Consider the following 22,090-nt stretch of genomic DNA (forward strand, 5'->3'; position numbering starts at 1 on the left):
ATGGAAAAGTTATAAGCAGGTATGAGGATAGAAAGATGGTATCATGCCATTAGAAAATATCTTTCTGGCCGCAGCATGGCAGCCATATTGGAAGCAGTGGTGGGGGTGGTATGAGCTGTTTGTCAAAAAGCCATCAAGGAAAGTAGGTGTTCAGAGCCTTGCCTGCTCTGTCAGTGACCTGACTCACCCACAATCACAAGGGCAATGGCACAGTCAGCTCAGGAATTCAGGGCACCGGTCTCCTACCCCGAAACTCTTTCCACTGCAGCATTACCTAGTAGCACAACTTTAAAGTGTGATGTTGTCATATGGGCAGTAAGTTGGCAAACCAGGTAGCATATCCCTTCATCTTTCTGGGAAAATACCCATCAACACAGACAACAGCACTGACAGTAATAAGGTACTGACTCCAATAAATGGGGTCATCAGCACACGCCTGGTGATCTCTTTCCAACTATATCTATCTATGTATCCTCTGCCTCAGAGAGAAGTTCAAGTGCGTGCTCTTAAAAAATAATAGTAATTTAAAATTTTAAACCTCCAGTCACTATCTATGTGTTTGTATATTGGAAAAGAACTGGTTATCCAAGGACCAAATTGTCTGGACACAGTCTTGCCTTACGTAGAAATAGAACTCACCTTATGTGGTGATGTATTTATTTAAGAGTTGAATTACATTGTATCCTGTCTTAATATGGGCTGTTATAACAGACTATCATAGACTGGGTGGTTTAAACAACAAACATTTATTTCTCACAGTTCTGGAAGCTGGGAGGTCCAAGATCAAGGTGCCAGTAGATTTTGTTCTGTTGAGGACTCGCTTCCTGGTTTACAGATGGCTACCCTCTTGCTGTGTCCTCACCTGGCTGACAGGGGGAGCGCTAGTCTCCTTCTCTTCCTATAAGGACACTAATCCTGTCTTATTACTTTATCTAAACCTAATCACCCCCTAAAGGCCCCACTTCCTAATATCATCCTACTGGGAGTCAGGATTTCAACATATGAATTTGGAGTGGGGAATGGGGTTAGGGGACACAAACACACAGCCTATAACATGCTCATTTTGTTAAATTGTTTCATATTTGCTTATCATTTAATAAAAAGATCTACCTAAGGTAATGGTGTTAATTTTTAAACTGCTATCAGTATTTTTTTCTGTTTATAACAATTCTATTGTAGCCATGTTGCATAAATACAGCCCACGCAGAGCTCTGCCCCTTGCCCTATGCCCAATCTGCCAGCGCGGCTCGGTTGCCTGCCATCCCTTTGTTTCTATAAAAATGTGCTCCCCAGTAGGGGTTGCACATGACCCCATCAGAGCCAAAAAGGTAGGTCTAGGTGGGTGAGTTCCCATGGTGATAACCAGCAGACTTGAAGACATCAGATGCCCATAAGGGGAGGTACCAAATCTCAGGTTCTGGTATATCCTTGGTTTATCTTTTAACAAGGTCAGTACGGCCGGGAGTGCTACACATTCAACAAACCCTATTTTCTTTTCCTCCCGGGGATATTTCTAGACTATATTTCCAGCCACCCTTTCAGTTAGGTGAGGCCATGTGATTTCTGCCCAGCAGAGTGTGGGTGAAAATGACATGTGTTGCTTCCAGGCTTGGCCTATGAAAACCTCCTGCAGAATCTTCCTTGCTCTGTTTTTTGCCACCTCATGATGAATGAGAAGGCTTCATTGACTTAGATCAGTGGTTCTCAACTGGGGGCAACTTTGTCCCCCTCTCCTAGGGACATCTGGTGATGTCTGGAGACAGTTTTGGTTGTTATACTAGGACATCCTACTAGCACCTGGTGGGTAGAAGCCAGGGATGCAGCTAAACATCATACAACGCACAGAACAGCCTCCATAACGAAGAATAATCTAGCCCCAAAATGTTGATAGTCCCACCGTTGAGAAATCTGACTTACAGGGGGCAGAGTCACAAGGTGGATTCTTTAGTAATTGCATGGACAGAGTAATACACACACACAGACACACACACACACACACGCACACACACAATGACCTGCATTAGTGATTTAAACAAGAAATAAAATTTTGTTGTGTTAAGTCACGAGATTTGGTGGTAATTCATTACAGCAGCTAATACTATTTACTTTAATAAATGCAACTGCTACAAGTTAATCTTCCTATGGACCACAAGTGTACCCTAGCAGCAGAGCCCTATCACTTGACAGGTACTGGAAAGGTTTCCGGAATAAAGAAGAGCAGGGCAATGGATGCCTGGTGCTGTCCTTTAAGTCATGAGGCCTCACAAGGGGATAGGAGCAAAGAAGGTCTAGATCTCAGTGGATCCCTTATAGCTCTTTCACTCTTAAGGACCCGAGCTGGTACCCTTGGGGAGAAATTCTTAGCACCTCAGCGCAGGAACCCACACCTATCTAGGAAAAACACACAAGAACAGCCAGAGGCAGAACCAACACTAACCCTCCTTTTTCCTCTTTCCCTTGCATTTTTTTATGTGTGACAGGGACTAGCTGACAATAGTCAGCAAGGTCCGTTTAGTGTATAGTCTGGTCTTGCTGTGACTAATAAGATGATTGGTTGTATATATCCTCTTTATGGTTGTTCATTATATCACCCTAACATAAAGTAATTTAATTTCAGTGAGATAATTAGGGCATTTCTAATCTAACTGATAGTCTGAATGAAATGAGATTCTCAGAGGGAGATTTGTGTATCAGGAGACTGCTGACCTCTGGCCCCAATTTTCACACAATGTATTAATCTGACAGCCCAACTTCCCAGGCATGCTGTATCCGAACATTTCCGAGCCTGTGGGTTATAGAACACACCCGCAAATGAGATTACTTTATTTATAATGAGATTTCCTTGGGCTCAAAGAGACAGATCATAATATTTTAACTGAGGCCTTCAGACTGATGGAGTCACCATACGTTAACGGAAGCCCTGAGATGCAAACCTACCAGAGAGAGTGTGGCCCTGTCTGGAGTGTCTGAGATACTACTCGGCAGAAGAACTGAAGACCAAGCCCTGTGGGAGGCCTGCCTGACTGGGACAGCACAAGGCCACCCCAGCAGGGAAAATCTCATGCTGGCTGAGGGTCACAGGAGGTCCATTCTCACCTGCTCCCCTCAGGGAAGCTACAGAAAGAGTCTGTTCAGTAAGCCTGAAATGGGGGAACAAGGGAAGATACCCCTGGAAAGAGGATGCAGCAGAGGTAGGCGGGGGTCAGGGCCAGCATTATGAGCAAGCAGGGGAGCCACGAGACCTACTGCCTGCTCCTGAGTCAACACCCCCACAGTGGCAGACCCACTCAGCTCTGTCCTCCACACTGGCTCCCACCTGACCATTGGAGTCACTGTTTTATACCATCATCAGGGCAGGATGCTGACTTTTATGCAAGAAAAATCTGCTACTGAAAACACTTGTGTTTAGTCACTGAGCACCCACATGTGCCAAGCACTGGTCAAGAGCAAAACAGATAAATCCCCCCTTTCCAGGCTAACATTCTTCTGGTTTTGTTGTTCACAGCTCTTTGGTAAATTACTTTAAATTCCTTTTAGAATTTAATTTGAGAGAAAAAAAATCAGATTCTCCGGAAAAAAATAATATGTTTTCTTTTATCACATAATAGGAATTAGGAATTATACAGCTCATCTTGTTCCCCTTGTTTTATTGGGTGTCAGGAAGCGCAGATTTACTGTCATTCTCAACTGCAGTTACAGTATGAGGTTCATGCTTTGTGTCTTTTTCCTTCTTTCTATTTTCCTTACTTTCCTATTTCTAGTGAAAGAGATTTCTGTAAATGCATCTTATTTGGTAAGGTATTTCCAGTTCAGTTGAAAAGAGTATAGTTTATTTTTTAAAATAAGCAAAGATAGAAGCATTAACTTACAAAAGGCCCCTGTTAAAAATTCTTTAGTATTTACTAAGTGCCTTTTAATAACTAACATCTGCTGAGCACATGACATGGGCCCTTTTCTAAGTCCTTTGTACCTCACAACAGCCTCTGAGTGAAGCACTATTATCCCCTCTTCGGAGACGAGGGAATGAAGACCAGAAAAGCTAAGTAGTGTGCCTGAAATGACACCTTCAGTAAGGAGTAGAGCCAGGACAAAAACCTGGGCAGCCTGGAACTAATGGCTGCCCTCCTAACCATTGCTTCTCAGCTTATAGAATTTACTGTGCTAGGAACCAGCAAAGGGATGCTACCCACATGGGACGCCTCTGCTAGGCTGCCTCACATCCTCTACCATAGGTGGTTTATTGCAGGAGAGAGAGAAACTACAAGGGAAAAGATAGGGGTTGAGGCTACAGGCAGAGATTTCTTGATGATTCTGGTACTGGGTTATTTCTCTCATTTTAGGATATTTCCTTCAATAGCCAAAGGTACTCTCACCAAGAGCAACTCCAGAGTCTGGCTCAGACCTTCTACTGAAGGGAGTTTACGTGGAGTTCGTGATGGTTATGCTTTTCTGATTAACGGTGGGAGCCCCTCTCACAAAGCAACCTTCTTTGTCCCCAGGCATTACTGATATGAAATTCCCACCCCTTTGCCCTCCTGGGGTTGGGGACATGCCTCAGGGTGTTCCTATTGCTGCTAAACCAGACACAGCCCACTCATCAGCATTACCGCCAGACCCCCCTGGGTGCTAGGATATGTCTTCCCTGCAGCTTGCTTTGCAGTTTCCTGGTTTGAGGATGCAGTGAAGTGTGGCAAGAAATCCTGGAGACTGAGGCTGTGCTTCTGGGGAAGGAAAACACTGGGTGATCCAGCATGGCCCGAGAACAAATTATTTTCTTTAGTTCTTTCAAGAAACATTCACTGAGGACAAAATACATGCCAGTCAAGGCAATACCCTCAGAATATATAAATGACCACGGTGCTGTGCTGCCCTTGAGGGGCTCACAGTCTAATGGGAGAGGCAGCCATGCTATTTTCACGGCAGGGAGACTGGCGTCAACTCCCTTCTGATGGGAGTGAGGCCCCTGAGAGGGAAAGCATGGGAGGATAGTAAAAACTTAATCAACATCCCAAGAAATCGGATTTGGTGGTTATTTGGGAATGGACTACAGTTATTGCATCAAATGCTGACGTGCAAATCCATACAGAAAGTACTGAAAGGTATTCCAAAAACTGATTCTTTCCCTTAAGAGCTTCAAGATTTCCCTGACCATACCTTTTATACTATTTATACTCTTGACTAGTTTGGTGAGCCCTTTTTGAATAAACAATGCAAAGGTAAGTTTCAGTCCCCAAAGGATAAAACTTTAAAACATAATTTGGGAAACGCACTGATAATGCCACATTGTTGGTATTCACATACCCATTTCAGTGGTTTCTGATTTGGTCGTAGAGGCTAAAATGAAAATAGAGAAAACCAACATTGATATTTTTTAAAAGAAGAGAATAGTTAACATTTATTACCATAAGTATGTACATTTCGTGCCAAGGGCTTCATATGCATTCTCTCATTCAATCTTCACAACAATCCTCTGCGGTAGATTTCAGTATTGTCACTGTCTCTGTGTTACAGACGATGCAACAGTCTTAAGTGTATCAAGCAACCTGTCCCCCAGCCACCCCTGAAAGAGGCAGGTGTCACGTGACACTCTGTCCACAGGGGACTCACCCACACACCACATCAACTGTCTCCCCGTACTGGCCAGTCCCCTGTTCCCGCCTGGGACATCTTTTTACAGCAGTTTGGCCCTGAATAGGCTTCAGGATAAGTTCCTTCGTTGTGATAAGCAGGGCCCGCGATCTCTGACAGCTGTTCCCCTGCTCTTCATCATCATCTGAAACAATCAGTAAGCATTAGAGAGTACTTTTCCCTTTACAAAGGTGATAATTAGATAACAAGCTGAGATTAAAGTAATTACAGTTAGACAGCTGGCGAGGCAGCACCGTCATGTTGAAATATTGTTGGTACTTCAGCATCTGGTTCTAATAACAGCACAGGCTAAAGGATTTTACATTAATTACAGAACATAATTTAATATAAACATATTTAATTACAATTGATGAGCGATAAACTGTTCAAGAATGACTTAACCCCTTTCAAAGAGATGAGAACTTTGGGCAGGTTGCGGTGTCTTCTGCTGTCTTTCTCACCTGTCCCTCAGTGCCCTCCACAACTCCCTGGTCCCCGCTTCTGGTGAAAAGCCCCCTCACAGAAGGAATGTTCTAGACAAGAATGTTCCTCATGGATTACCCCACGGGCTCTTGGTGCATGTACAGCGCTGCCGATGCTTAGAAAGCCAGGTGGGAGAGGGTGAGTGTGCACGCCAGGCCGGGATGCTTTGCTGGGGCTTGACCAGCTCTCCTTCGTCTCAGTGAGCGGTGAAATGAGGCTAGTTTCCCTGCATTCTCACACCTTTAGGTGGTGCTGGCTTGGCTTCTGACAGTCAGTGAACAACCTATTAACCAATCTTCAGATCTCTTAGTGAAAGTATAAAGATAAACCCATTTTTCTGTCATGACTAGGAAATTCCTGCCCACAATAGCCATAGTATTCTCACAATTTTGGAGTCCATGTATAATACCTGGAGACATGAGACAGCACACTCTCTATTCTGGCAGGAATTCTTCCTTACATGTTGCCAACCCCCATCACTACCCTCACAGTCTCCACTGGATAAAGGACTCAACCATCATTATTTGCACATCATCTTTCCAGAAACCCCATTCACGAATGGGAGGCATTCAAAAGCCACAAAAGTCATGTTATAGGCTGCATGTCTGTGTCCCCTCCACCCCCACACCTCAAATTCATATGTTGAAAGCCTAACACCCAATGGGATGGTATTAGGAGGTAGAGCCTTTGGAAGTTAATGAGGTTTAGATGAGGTCATGAGGTTGGAGTTCCCCCCTGATGGGATTAAGTCCTTATAAGAAGAGAAAGAGATTAGAGCCTGTTCTTTCAGCCATGTGAGGATATAACAAGCAGGCAGCTGTCTGTAAACCAGGAAGAGGGCCCTCACAAGATCTCAGCCAGGCTAGTACCCTGATCTGGACTTCCCAGACTCTAGAACCATGAGAAATAAATTTCTATTGTTTGAGGAAACCACCCAATCTATGGTATTCCATCATAGCAGCCTTAACTGACTAAGACATACCACTAGGTCCCAAATGCATTGAGATGATTCTAGAGTCAACCCAAAGAAGTTACAAGGTTCCTTCCTAAAAAATAGTGAGTAACTCTGGAGCAAATCGTAAATTTCACTGTTAAGTTTCCCTCTGTGACAAACGATGTGAAATTCCAATAAGCCTCAAATATTGCTTTCACTTTCTGCCATGGATTTCAAGGTATAAAATACATCTGGGGACAGAGCCAGGAGAGCAGTTTCCAGGCTCTCAACCTCACATGGAAAGGTGCTGGCTCGGTTATTAGATGGCCATCCACTGTGGCTTGGTGGCCATCAGCTGTTACCAGTTAGTCATTAGCCACTAATATAACTGCCGTGGCTATGCTAGCAAGCATGGATTGTGGCTAGCAAAGCGGGTTGGTGGGTTGGCTGGCAGAGACACAGATGGCAGATAGCGGCTAGCAAGTGGCGTTAGCAAGTGCAGATGGTGGATTGTGGATCGTGTGGATCCTGCTTCCTGTGTCTTGCCTGGCTGCCAGCGAGACTGGGGTGCAGGAAGAACCCTTGTTGGGGTACTGGCGGATGTTTGCTTTTGTGTTTTGACCAGCCACCATTGAGACTATAGTGGTATGACTCCCCTATCTATGGCTCCATTGTTGTTCCTTTTTGGCCTCACCATATCCTGTGTTCTTGTGCGGGGAGTGGGAGTTGAGATCCAGCATTACAATATACATTCTCCTAAAAGCTAAAATGAGTGCTGTAAAGAGTTTTTTATTCATAAGTAAGCAAGTGCAAGCTCCTTCTAGAGGAATGACTGACAGGTGTACACAAAGTGAAATTAGTGTGAAGATTCTGGACCCCATAGCATCCAAGGGAGGACCAGGCACTCTCAAAGTGAAAATTTTCCATACATACCCTTTTAAAAAAAGAAGTTTAAGTTCCCTGATACAGCAAATCTGCAATGTGAATGAGAATTGTACGGTATTTTTTGTAGATTAGGTGCTCCTGCAGAAGTGATGAAGGGACAAAAAGGGAAAGTAGCCAATAAAGCACTTGCTGTTTAAAAAGTTACCACTCTGTCATCAAAATTAAAAACTTTTGTATGTAAAAGGATACTAGCAAGAAAACGGAAAAACCCACAGAATAGCAAAAAGTATCTGGAAATCATGTATGTGATAAGGGTCTAGTATCCAGAATAGATAAAGTACTCTTACAACCCAACAATAAAAATACAAATAACCTAATTAAAAAGTGGGGAAAGGATCTGATTAGATATTTTTCCAAAGAATATACACCAAAAACCAACAAGCACAGGAAAAAATGCTCAATATCATCAGTCACCAGGGAAATGCACATCAAAACCACAATGAGATACCACTTCACACACATCAGGATGGCTATAATAAAAAAGACAGATAATAACACATCTTGGTGAGGATGTGGAGAAATTGAAACCCTCGTACATTGCTAGTGGGAATATCAATGGCACAGCCACTGTGGAAAACAGTTTGACGGTTCCTCAACAAGTTAAACATAGAATTACCATATGACCCAGAAATTTGATTCTAGGTGTATACCCAAAAGAATTGAAAACATGTCCATACAAAAACTTGTACACATTCATAGCAGCATTATTCGTAATAGCCAAAAAGTGGAAACAACCCAAATATCCATCAACTGATGAATAAACAAAATCAGTATATCTATATAATAAAATATCATCCAGCCGTTAAAAAGAACAAAGTACTGACACAGGCTACAACATAGATCAATCTTGAAAACACCATGCTAAGTGAAAGAAGCCAGACAGAAGATGACATATTGGGTGATTCCATTTATATGAAGGGCCCAGAATTGGTACATCTACAGAGACAGAAAGTAGATTCGTGGTTGCCAGGTGATGGGACGATAGGAAAACTGAGAGTGACTGACTACCAGCACGTATGGGGTTTCTTTTTTGGGTGATGGAAAGATTCTGGAGTTAGATAGTGGTGATGGTTGTACAGCACTGAGAATACACTAAAAGCCACTGATTTTGTACACTTTAAAATGGTTAAATAGTAGATTTTATGTTATATAAATTTTACTTCAATTAAATAAATAAATAAATAAATAAATAAATAAATAAATAAATAAATAAATAAAGGTACCAAACTGAGAACCACTGCTCCATCTCACTAGGGAGGCCTGGGAACCTGTGCAAGGTGATCAGAAATATCTCATTCAAGAGGTGAGGAACCTGGGGTATTTACACACCAACTGCCATCAGTCAGCGACTGGAGGTTGCTTCAAAGGGGCATTAATTCCTTGCACTTCTGGCCTGGCTGTAAAAGGAGCTCTGGTGGCCAGGGAAAGTTCTGGTCCTTAAATGTTGCTGCTGACAGTCAGGCCAGTGTGCCCCAAAAGGGTATAAGGCAAGGAAGTCCAGGCAGCGCACTGACAATCTGCTCCTCTCTCATCAAGCTGTCTTGGGATTAAATAAGAAAGTCTGTAAAATGCTTCACAGTGCTAGACACAGAGAAAGCTCTCAGTATATGTGAGTTATCTTCACAGAAGACTCCATAAGGTTCAATAACTTGATCAACACTACATAGTTAATGCAAGGCGAAGCTAGGATTTACGCAAATCTGTCTACAGGACACAATCTTTCCCATACAGAATTACATTAACCAAATATACACTGACCAATCTTGCGAACATACTTATGGGAGAGCAATCACGTCTTGATGGCAAACATCTTTATATCTTAATTCTCTCCTCCCACTTAGGTGCCCTCAGTGGGGGAAGCAGCCGCTTTTCTCACAAAAAGACCTTGAGGGCTAATGTTATGTCTGCTCAAGTTGCCCCGGGTCTAAATTGTATGGGGTTTGTTGTGGAAGTGCTTATCTGAGATTCAAAGCCTGTACATTTGCTGACAACGTAGTCCAAAGAAACAAGCTACACAGACACCTGAGACGGCAGGAGCAGCAGGGCAAAACTTTCCTCACTCACATGTCAGTCCTCCTGTTCTCTGGAGTAACCTGACTTTCCTTTGGCTCAACAAAACAGGTGCATTAGCAGAGGAAAATGGCGAGAATCTCCTCCCAAAATGTCCTGCATGAACTCCCAACCGAGGGCCTGCCCAAGGGCTGACATGAGGATGTGGGGCTGCAGAACCCAAGCCTACCTGATCAGATAGTGGTTGATAACAGTGTCGAAGTAGCTGTAGTACACAACATTGTTCACATGGCCGTACTGGTCATTGTCCTGCCACCGTGTCTGGATGGGCAAGAAGTACCCATAGGCCTCATGGTGACGAAGACAACCCTCGGCTCGTTGGTTTTCTGATGATGTAGCCAAGAAACGGATATTCTTAGGAAGCAGCCTAAAAACCCAAGAGGCCATAGTTGGTGATTGCTGCCTTGGAGGGTACCTTCAGGAAAAACAGCAACAAAGGATAAAAATGGTCTTCAGAAATCCTGATTTATTTTTACAAAAGCAATTATATTAAATTTTGGCCATTGGTTTCAAAAGGAAATTAGGTTTTTTCCCTAGGAAATAAATCTTCCCTGATAATCCAGGTCCTTGTCACAAACCTGTTTACTTTTCAAAGGGCTCCTTACTAAAAAGGCTTTGGCACACACTGACAGAAACAAGTGAAGCTTTTGTTTGAATTTGACTAGTGGGAGTTTAAAGCATATTTGTATAAGGTCTTCGGTTCCACAGGGTATTTTCAAGGAGGGTACTGATTCTGACAAAATCTATAACACTACTGAAGGCATAAAGACAGAGCCCAGGAGACCAAAACAAAAATAAAGTTCTTGCCAGACAACATTATCAACTGGGCCTATCAATTGTAAGTATTTTTTAAGTATATTAATCTTCTTTTAAAACAAAAGTAATGCCCTATAGACATTTTTTAAAATATGCATAAACAAACAAAAGAGAAAAAGAAACAACCTAACAATACCAGCTGTTAACATTTCCATGTGTATTATTTTAGCCTTATATTTATATATCCGTATAAATACTCTTAAATTGGACCATAGTACACATGTTGTTTTGTAATCTCTTATGCTCGACAATAGATTATTATATTTAAATCCTCTCCTACATCATTTGTAATGTTGAATTCCATTATATTCCATTGTATTGAAGCACCACAACTTATCAAATCCACTATTGTTGCATATTAAGGATTTTGATTCCAATTTTGTTGACTAGGATTGGAATCTTCACAAATAAATCTTCATACACACCCATTTTCTTAAAATAATTTTTATTATTTTCTTAAAATAAATATCTAGAAGCAGAATTGCTGGGTCAAAGGACAAATACATTGCCAAGGGTTTTGATATAAATTAATGCCCTCCAGAAAGGTGGTACCAATTTATACCCTCCCCAGCAGTGTATGAACCGGCCAATTTCCTTGTCAATTTTAAAATGCTTTGTCAATTTGACTGTGTTCTCTCATTTCCATAGAAATTTAATGAAATGAGCTAAGTGGAAAGATGACTGCTGCTACTGGCTATGATGAAATAACCAGTACAGAATAACCCCTCTGTTTGAGAACAACTATAAAAGAAGGATAAAAGAAAAGTTCTTTGAAGGTACCAGGAAATAATCAAGGCGGCAGGACTTTACAGGCTGCAACCCTGGGGACAGGGTAACACAGTGAAGTGAGCCTTGCATTTGCCACTGCTGTTTCTCATCAGGATATTTGCCAACTCACTGTGTGGGAAATAAAGGCTGAAGAGATAACAGGACCTAGAGCTTGAGGTGGGCTTGCTGTGTTGGGAGAGCTGACAAAAATTGAAAGGCCAACATCCTGGAGAAGAGTGAGCTGCAGAGTGAGCCTTATAGTGCAAATTCCTTTCAAGGCATTTGCTGACTCCTAAGCTGCTGGTGCTCTGATAAGACAGAGAAACCAGCGGAAAGCAACTGCTACAAGATTAAAAATCTAAGGAGAAAATAGGAGTCTCATTGTGCTGAGGACACAAAAATTAGCTTTCAGGGCTGCCGAGGAGGAGGGCAAAGACCCCAGACTTTCAGTTTTGACCCAAGAAGGGCTACTCCTTTAGAGTGAGGGCAAACTAAATTGACCAGCCTTCATCAAGGTTATCTACTCAAACATCATCTGTTAGCCAGTGGAAAACTAAGTCGTCTCTGCAGGAAAATAACACCACTTTTTATATACAAAGTCTGAGATTCAATCGAAACCTACCAGGCCTACCAGGAAAGAGGAACAAATGACCAAAACTGAAAAGATTCTTTTTCCAAAAAAGACAATAGGAGAGTCCCACAGACTCACACAAATTTTAAAATAACTATGATTAACAGGAATCAAAGATAAAGGGCTACTATCCATCCCAAATACATAAAGAACTCTAAAATTAAGAGGGGGAAAAAAAATCACAAACCCAATAGAAAAATAATCAAAAGTCACAAACATACAATTCACTAATGAAGATTTTTAAATGACCTTCAAACATATGAAAAAATGGACGACTTCTGTCATAAGAAGAAAAATGCAAATTATAACTATGCTGAGATATCATTTCTCAATGATTAGATTTGATAAAAATTACAAAGCTTGATAATACATTCTCTTGACAAAGCCCTGAGAAAAAGACATTCTCAAGAGATTGCTAGTGGAAATGTCCCATCTTATGGGAGGAGAAGTTGACAATATCTAACAAAACCACAAGTGGGTTTATCTTTTGCCCACATCTAAAATTTACCTTGAAGATACAGCTTCAACAGTACAAAAATACATATGAACAAGGTACATCACTGTTTGTAATTGAGAAATATTGGGGAAAAACACACATAGGAGATTGCTTGAATAAACTATGATACATTCACACAATGGTATATTACGCAGCTGTAAATAAAAACTAAAGAAGATGTGATATGGCGTGATTTCCAGGATATCTTTGTTGTCAACAAAAAAAAGCAAAGTGCAAAAGACTATACATATGCTACTTCTGTATAAGAAAGAGAGGAAATAGATAATATAAACGTATTTATTTATATTTACAAAAAGGAACTCAAGAAAGTTGAACCAGAAACTAATGAGAATTCCTTACCAAGGTGGATAGGGTGGAGAAAGGAATGTAACACTCCTCTGAATATAGCTTTTTGTGTAATTTTCAGTTTTGGAACTATGTTAATGCTTTACATACTCACAGTAGGATGATGATGGTGATGGCGGTGATGATGATGATGACGACGACAACGACGACGACGACAAAGTTAAATTACCAAGGATGGAGGAGAAAAACCTAAAATGGAATATAAACAGAAACAAGTGAGCTTAACTATGTTTCAAATAAAGAACACAATCACACTAAAGGGGAAAAAATAACTAGTTTTGAATACAGGGTTGTGACTGTATACATTCAGTCTGACAAAACTCTTCTAACAAATATTGAACACGAGTTAAAAGATGTGTATTTTTATAGCGGTTGGATTAGCAATTCTGAACTTCTTTCTGTGAATCTAAACCTGGGATAATGAGTGAATACACGAAGAATAACGTCAGCCAGGTTTCTCACTTGGAGAAAGGACTTAGAAACAGAGGAAAGAAGAAAACTAAAATGAGCCTTCTAGTGTTAGATTATATTTGGGAGTACAGTATGAACTCCTAAATTAGGGATAGAGATATAATCCTGTTTACGCTAGACCTGTTGAGTCTGGATGCATTGGCACTCCAGTAAAAGATGAGCACATTTAGTGTCCAGATCTTATTTTCTAAATACCATTATCCAAAAAAAAGGAACCAGGGTTCCTTGAAGAAATGACTGATTCCAATGCCAGGGCAGATAAAGTAAAAGGTAATCATGGAACATCTTATTGTGCCAGAAAGTAAAGAAATGTTCAAAGAATGATGGGCATGGCAAAAGTTCTTAAGAGCCAGCTTGAGTGGGCTCCCAATGGCCAAATCTGGAACATTTGAGCATCAAATTAAAAAATGAGATCAATGGATTACAACCCATTGAATTAAATAAGAACTCTCAAGTCTACCAAATTAACAAATGGGAATGAAAGAAAACTTATCTCTTACATAAGTATGTCAAGTAATAAATGTAGAAAGAATAATAGACTTAGAAAACAATCATTCTGAAAACATCATAGTAATAATTAATTCAGTCAAGAATCATCAATGGATGTTAAAATATACTGGGTACAAATTTGATGAGGAACAAAATATTTCCATTGTCTCAAAGTATTTCCCCTCAAATAATTTATTCATTAGAAATCAATAATAGTAACGTTATGGTAACTCACATTGGCAGACATCTACTTATCTAAGTTCTCAAAGTTAGTATCACCAATAATGAGTCAAATGAACATCATGTGCCTCCTGATATAATGGACTGAAAAGGCCACAGTATCACGTCTGTGTTATTTCTACCAACAATGCATTGTCTGAATCTACCCACGATGAAACATTAAGCAAATCAAAATTGTGGAACATTCTGCAGAGTAATTGTTCCACACTCTTCAAAAATATCAAGATCATGAAAGACAAATAAAGGCAGAAGAACTATTTCATTCAAATAAATTAAACAGACATGACAACTAAATGCAATGCGTGATCCTAGATTACATACTTGACTGGGAAAAAATATGTAGCTACAAGGGACATTATTGAAATAATTGATAAAATTTGAATTGAGACTGTAGATCAGATAATAGTATTTTATCAATATTAAACTTCCTAATTTTGATATTTGTACTATGGTTACTTACATTAAGAAAAATTTCTTGCTTTTAGGAAATACAAAACCAAAAAAATTAGGAATAAAGAGGCATGACATCTGCAACATCCTGTCAAATGGTTCACAAATAATGTATATGTGTGGCAGGGGTGTGGGGAATATATGCACATGGAGGGGAGGATGATAAAGAAAATGGAGGAAAAAATGTAAAAAGTTGGTGAATATAGGTTGAAGATATACAGTAATGTGTTATACTATTTCTACAAGTTTTCTGTGTATTTGAAATTATGAAAAAAATGATCTACTGTCACCCCAATACATTTTAATTAAAAAAAGAAAAAAATTAAAAGTTACCCCAAAAAAAGCTGTCATTAACGTGTTCAAAAACAAATTTAAAAAATTGAAAATTTTGCCAGAGTATGGGAATCTATGAAATAACAACCATTTTATTATGATTCAATAGATAGGTTATTGGTCACAGTAGAAAAGAGAATTAATTAACTGCAAGATAGGTCAATCTAAATATTCAGACTAAGGTACAAATTAAAGGGATTTAAAATTCAAAACAAACACAAGTGACATGTAGGACACCACTATTTTAAAAAAGTAACATAATTGTTGTAATTAAAGTTCTAGACAGACAAGAGGGAGATAATGGTTAAGATGGAATATTTGAAGAGATACTGACAGAAAATTTCCCAGAAATGAAAGACATGAAGCCACAAATTCAAGAATCATTATCAACCCAAGCGGGATAAATTAAATTTAAAAAACAAACATAATAAAACTGCTGAAAACCAAAGACAAAGAAAATCTTAAATGAAGCAAAAAATAATAAGATATTTTACCTTCAAAGCAACAACAATAACCTGACTTATTCAACGGAAAAAAAATGGAAGAAGACAAAAGAATGAAGCCTTTAAAATTCTTAAAGTAAATAACTGCAGAGTTAGAATTCTATACCCAGAGAAAATATCCTTAAAAATGAAAGCAAAATAGTTATTTAACAAAAACTGAGACAATTTATTCCAAGCAGACCTACACTAAAGGAAATGCTGAAGGGCACCCTTCAGACAGGAGGAAACTTACCCTCAATGAAAGCATAATAATGCAGAAAAGAATGAAGATCAATGGAAAGGGTAGAGAAGTGGGTAAATTTAAATTAATATTGACTGCTTAAAACAATAATATTAATATTGTCTTGGGGGCTTAAAATATGTATAGAATTAAAATATCATACAACAGTAGCAGAAGAGATATGAGGGTAAACTCAATTATAGGGTTGTAAAGTCCTGGCATTTTTTAGTAAGTGGTAACAATCTTAATTTTAGGTTGACTGTAAGTGAAGAATCCATGCTGTAACCTTTGGGATAATCACTACAATAATAGAAAAAGGACGTTTAATTAACATAGGAAAAAAACTCAACAATAAAAGATATTTTCAAATCCAAAAGAAGGCAATATATCTGGTTAAAGGACCAAAAAACAAACAGTAAGACAGTGGCTTTGAATTTTAAAATATCAATAATCACATAGCTATAACAAAACCTTCCAAAAATAGACAAAGACTCTCAGAATGGATTTTAATAAACCCAAGTATATGTTATTTATAATAGACAGATCTTAAATATAAGGACACAGAAATTTGGGAGTAAAAGGATGGAAAAATCATACAAATATTAAGAAGAAAAAAAGGCTGGTATAGATATACTAGTGATAGACAAAACAGATTTTAAGGCAAGACGCATTATTACATATAAAAGAGAAACTTTAGGTAAAGATAAAAGATCAATTCAACATGAAGATTTCATAACAGCTTCAAATACAGTTAAAACTAACAAAACCAAAGGAGTAATAGACAAATCCCCAATCACAGTGGGCAGCGTTAACACACTTCTCTCAACAGCTCAAAGAACAAGCAGAAAATAAATTAGTTAAAATATAGAAAAATAGAATTACATGATTAACAAACAATATGGCATGCAACAATTGTAGAATGCATTTATTTTGAAGTACATATGGAATAGTTACCTAAATAAAACATATATGTATTAAAACAAGTCTCAATAAATTTCAAAAAATTGAAATCAGAACATGTTCTCTGAGCACAGTGGAATTAATCTAAAAATCAGTAACCAAAAAAAACTTTAAAAATCCCTGCATGCCTGAAAGTCAATTAATAAACTTGAAATAATCTATGAGGTAAATAAGAAATAACAATGGAAATAAGAAAACTTTTTCAAGAATGATAATAAAAATATGACATAAAAATTGTGAGATATAGCTAATCTGTACTTAGAGAAAATATCATATTAAGTGAAAATCTAAGGATAGAAATTAATGATTTAAGGATCCATCTCAAGAAGCTTGAAAAAGAACAGCAAACTAAACTAAAAAAAGTATAAAGAGCTATAACAAAGGAAAGAACAAAAATCAATGAAGTAGAAAAAAAAAATGAGCAGAGGTCAGTAAATGTTTTCTGTAAAGGGACAAATGGTAAATATTTTAAACTTTATAAGCCATAAAATATATCACAACTACTCAACTCTGCCATTGTAGTACAAAAGTAAGCATAGACAATACATAAGTGAGTGGATATGGCTGTGTTCAACATGACAATATTTACAAAATAGGGTATGGGTCAGATTTGACCCATTAGCCATATCCCTCTAACCCTATAACAGAGGGATACAATAAAGCCAAAAGTCTGTTCTTTGAGAAAAGAAGACAAATAAAATTGATAAAGCCCAGTAAGACTGTAAAGAAAAAACAGAGGATACAAATTATCAGTATAAGAAATGAAAAAAGGGACATCACTACAGAGCTTGCACAAGCATTAAAAAGATAAGATGCTATAAATAACTTTAGACCAATAAATTTGATAATTTAGATGAAATGGACAAATTCATTTTTTAAAATACTAATTTACCAAAACTGACACAAGAAAAAATAGAAAATCCCAATAGTCCTCTGCCCATTAAAAATATGAATGTATAATTAGAAGCCTATCTGCAAAGAAAACTGCAGTCCCAGTGGCTTAATTGGTAAAGTACTCAAACATTTCAAGAAGAACTGACACCAATATTATACAAATTATTCCAAGGAATGGATAAAATGAGTTCAATTCTGAACTCATTTTATAAGGCTGATATAACCCTTGATACCAAAGCTTAGCAATAAAGAAAAAATATTACAGGAAAGTAAAAGTATAAAGCCATACAAGTAGATGTAAAAATTTGGCAAAATCAAATTAAAATATTCACAGATCAAATCCCCTGATGTATATAAAGCATAGATCTCAACCAAGTTAATTTATAACAGTAATACAAAGCTATTAACATTTGTAAATCAATCAATATAATTTACCCCACTGATTAAATAAGAAAAGTTATATAGTCACTAAATAGATTTTTAAAAAGCATTTGATGAAATTCAATGCCCATTCATGATTTTTAAAAATTTAAACTAGGACTAGAAAGAACTGCCTTAAATAATAAAGAACATAGTTTTAAATCTACAGTAAATATCTTAATGGTAAAATAGTGCAAGCTTTTTCCCTGAAATTGGGAATGAAACTAGGATGTCTGCAATCACCACTTTTATTAAACATTCTACTGTGGTCAAGGAAAAGAAATTTGAATTATTTAAAAATATTTTTAACTTTCATTGTTTGTAGATGATATAAATGTATACATAAAATATTCAAAATAATATACAAATAAACTATTAAGGATTAAAAACTGGATTTAGAAAATCACTGGATAGAGACATCATACTTAAAATCAATTGTATTTCTATATACTAACACTAAACAATTGGAAAATAAAAATTTGAAACAATACCATTTACATTAGTACAATATAAGCTATCTAAGAATATCTAACATCAAAAACACCAGCTACCTAAGAACAAAGCTAATAAAAAATGTAGAAGACCTGTACATTGAAAACTATAAAACATTATTGAGAGAAATCTATTTTGTAGTTTCTACTAAAATTGTACAAATGCATATCCTATGATCAAGCAATTCTACTCCTTGGTATATAGCCAACAAAAATGCATACATATGTCCACCAAAAGACACATCCAAAAATAACCATAGCAGCATTGTTCACAATGGACCCAAACTGGAAACAACACAAAAAATAGATTACTATTCAACAATGAAAAATCATGACTTTCTGCTACACACAATCACATTAAGAAATCTCAAAGACATAATCATGAGGGAAAGAAGCTAAGCAAAAGAGTACCTGCTGTTTGCTTCCATTCACATGAAGTTCCAAGACATCAGAAGTGAGCTACTGTGATAGAAACCAGAATGATGGTTATTTTAGGTGGAGGACAACTGGGAAGTGGCAGGAAGGCTTCTGTAGTGTCAGTAATATTCTACACCTGGTCTAGATGATGTTTACAAGGATACATTACTTTGTAGAAATTCATCAAGCTTTTTCACTTATGAATGTGTTATACTTCAATTAAAATGTTTCCCCAAAAGTGTGGTATGTGGAGAGAAGTTAGGTGATTACACTAAGTTAAGTTTCGAGTGGTCTGAGCAGTTTTTTTTTTCTTCCTTCCTTCCTTCCTTCCTTCCTTCCTTCCTTCCTTCCTTCCTTCCTTCCTTCCTTCCTTCCCTCCCTCTCTCTCTCTTTTTCTTTCTTTCTTTTTTTTAATACACAGAGGTTTAATCGCTTGTCCATTCACCCTAATGCCAGAAAATTTAAGGAAGTCCAGATTCTTCTTTACTCACGCAGGCCTTGTTATATTGGTTGCTTTGTGGATATGCACATAACATACAGCCCCAAGCAGGCACTGATGAAAATGAACTTCAGCTCTCACAAAGTAGAAGAGCAAGTAATGACTTAGAATCTTTGACGATCTGAAAATAACCTGCCCTCTAAGTGACATTAAAAGGAGAAGGTTCTTAAACTTGTACATTTTTACATTAAAATTTCCTAAGGAATCAACATTGCTTCATCATCTGTGTCTTTTGGTCACACACAGGCCAATACACATCCATTTGAAAACACACACAAATCTCAGAATAGAAGAAAAGCTCTGTGTGATACTGAGTGCCAGGTGGCATTTTGACCGACCACTATGAGAAAGTCAAGGGAAATCATTTTTAAAAACAATTTTAAAGAACTGTATGAACAAGTAGCAGAGCACACCGACATAATCCAAAGAAAATCAATTTTAACACCCACTTCATTGATACTCTGATCTTACAAATAATATTTTGGGCTTTCCAAATCCTTTGGGAATGCGCCTTGACTCCACAAAGAAAGTCACCACAAAGGGGCACTTTTCTGATGTCTAAGTGTGTGGGGGAGGAGGATCCTGCCATGCAAATAAATTCCCAGGAAGCTGTGAAGATATTAGCTATTTTGCTCAATTTATTCCAAGCTGAAACATAATAGTACATTATAAATCTGTTTTGATTTTACTTAATCTAATGAAAAAATGTTCATCTTTTTGATAAGTGCTCATTAGCCATTTTTTTCTGACATAAACAGACAAGAAAGATGTTCTTGTGCTGCATTTAAAACGCAACTCAGCTAATTACAGTGCAATGACTCAAAGAACAAAATCAATGCACTGAAGTTTCTCACTTGAATTGTCTTTATAGTTGAATTAAAAACCTAATAAAAAAAAATTTTTAAAGGGCCCCAGCAGTGTGTTTTACACTTGGGTTGAATAATGTTTAAGTAAATAAGGGCCAAATTCTAGCACATGATATAAATTTTTTAATTTACTGATGTTAATTGCTCTCTGAATAGTTGAGGAATTTACCAACAAAACGGTATGTACTTGGGAGGCGGGGTATTCTCTTTTTGGAAGTGTTGATAAAGTTGCATAAGCAATTCCCCTTATATAAACTGTCCTTTGTGAGACCAAAAGCCAACAAGTAGATAATATCTGGTCAGGGTTGGAGCTAGGCTAGGGCCAGGGAATAAACAACATGAAACTAAGGGATCCATATAAGAATCAAACTCACTTACATCCCAAGCTTCTGCCCAGGACTTTTAGAAATATCAGATAGTTTGGGCTTTTTGAATCACAGAGTGCATATTAGTCTGTTGAAACATTATCCTGGATGAGTCTGACAATATTAATGCCATTTCCCAAAATGCTTGGTTTACACTCCAGGAAGAATTTTAATGAGAGTAATCTGACTCTTTGAGCATCTTAAATCTGACTATATGGCCCAAAAGATCTTGTCATTGATTGGTTTAAAATTTGCTTTTTATTATAAAATATATTTACCTGAAACTAGAAACTTTAAAAATTATTTTAGATCTATGACACATAAATTATGTATATCATACCCAAACACCCAGGCAAAACATCCCAAAGTGGAGTAAGTAAAATTAATTCCTTAAATATGTCACTTCTTCCTATCCTCTCTATGAAGTCAGTATGTAAATGAATACATGCGGCTTTTTAAAGTCTCGTTTGAATGAACAAACAGAATAGCAAGAGAACAATCTACTGCTGAGCTCACTCGATGGATGGTTGTCAGAGTCACCTTCACAAATGATTCTGCTAGCACTTCATAGTCATTAGACGTCTGATACCAAGAAAAGACAGACATCCTGTATCTTGCAGGAATTCAAACTGCTCTAACCTGCATTAGAAAATGACTGCCGTTCATTGACAAAGCTGTAAGCACAGTCTGACTGCACCCTGAGGCAAAAATGCAGAGCTTGGAGGCTAAGAATTCAGAGTGAAAAAGACAGAGATTCAAGTCCCAACTCCTCCGCTTGCTCTTCAAGGGAACCTGGACAAGAGTCTTCACTTCTCAAAGCTTCATAAATGAAGACATAATGGGGGAAAGAATACCTACATTGCTGCTATGAACCTTCAGTGAGATGATCAGTGGAAAGTACTTAGCACAGAGCCTGACACCTCACCAGGATTCAAAATTTAGCTGAGATTAATGAACCACCAATCGAACGTGAGTCTTGAGGATCTTTTCAGGAGTAAGGAGCCATTCTTCTCCCTTTTCACCTTGTATCATTTTCAACATGCCTGGGCTCTTCGCAGTGAAAAGGCAGACCGTTTCCATATCATAATATCTGGTCAGTTTCAGGTATCAAACCTACAATAACTTTGTTATTATCATCCCAACCTAACGAGCTCTCTTTATGAGATATCACCCCACAGTGTCCCCATGTATGAGAAATGCAGTACGTGATACATTCAGTCACTACGAGTCACTGGAAAGCTGCATCTTTTCTGTAATTCTCCTGCTGGGTTTATATTTCCATTAATACTGCTCGGCACAAAGGAAACATTTACCAACTTATTAAATAATAGAATG

General features: G+C 38.0%; 1 protein-coding gene across 3 annotated transcripts in view; it reads right to left on the minus strand.

The window, feature by feature from the left end:
• The window catches only part of LOC109450808 (uncharacterized), a 168,288-nt gene that overhangs the window by 81,033 nt on the left and 65,165 nt on the right, over positions 1-22,090 (minus strand). For 2 of the 3 annotated variants that reach the window (XM_019738500.3, XM_074336176.2), the window contains exons 2-3: positions 13,232-13,326; positions 10,230-10,475 (exon numbers count right to left, since the gene is read on the minus strand). In XM_019738500.3, coding sequence (XP_019594059.2) covers positions 10,230-10,447 — 218 coding nt within the window. In that variant the 5' untranslated portion in view covers positions 10,448-10,475; positions 13,232-13,326. Of the gene's footprint in view, positions 1-10,229; positions 10,476-13,231; positions 13,327-19,019; positions 19,071-22,090 lie in introns of all 3 variants that reach the window. The other variant, XM_074336177.2, reaches the window with a different exon arrangement.

Source organism: Rhinolophus sinicus, chromosome 14 (genome assembly GCF_057876585.1).
Source record: "Rhinolophus sinicus isolate RSI-liver-muscle chromosome 14, RSI-T2T, whole genome shotgun sequence".
In the NCBI taxonomy this organism is placed as follows: Eukaryota; Metazoa; Chordata; class Mammalia; order Chiroptera; family Rhinolophidae; genus Rhinolophus; species Rhinolophus sinicus.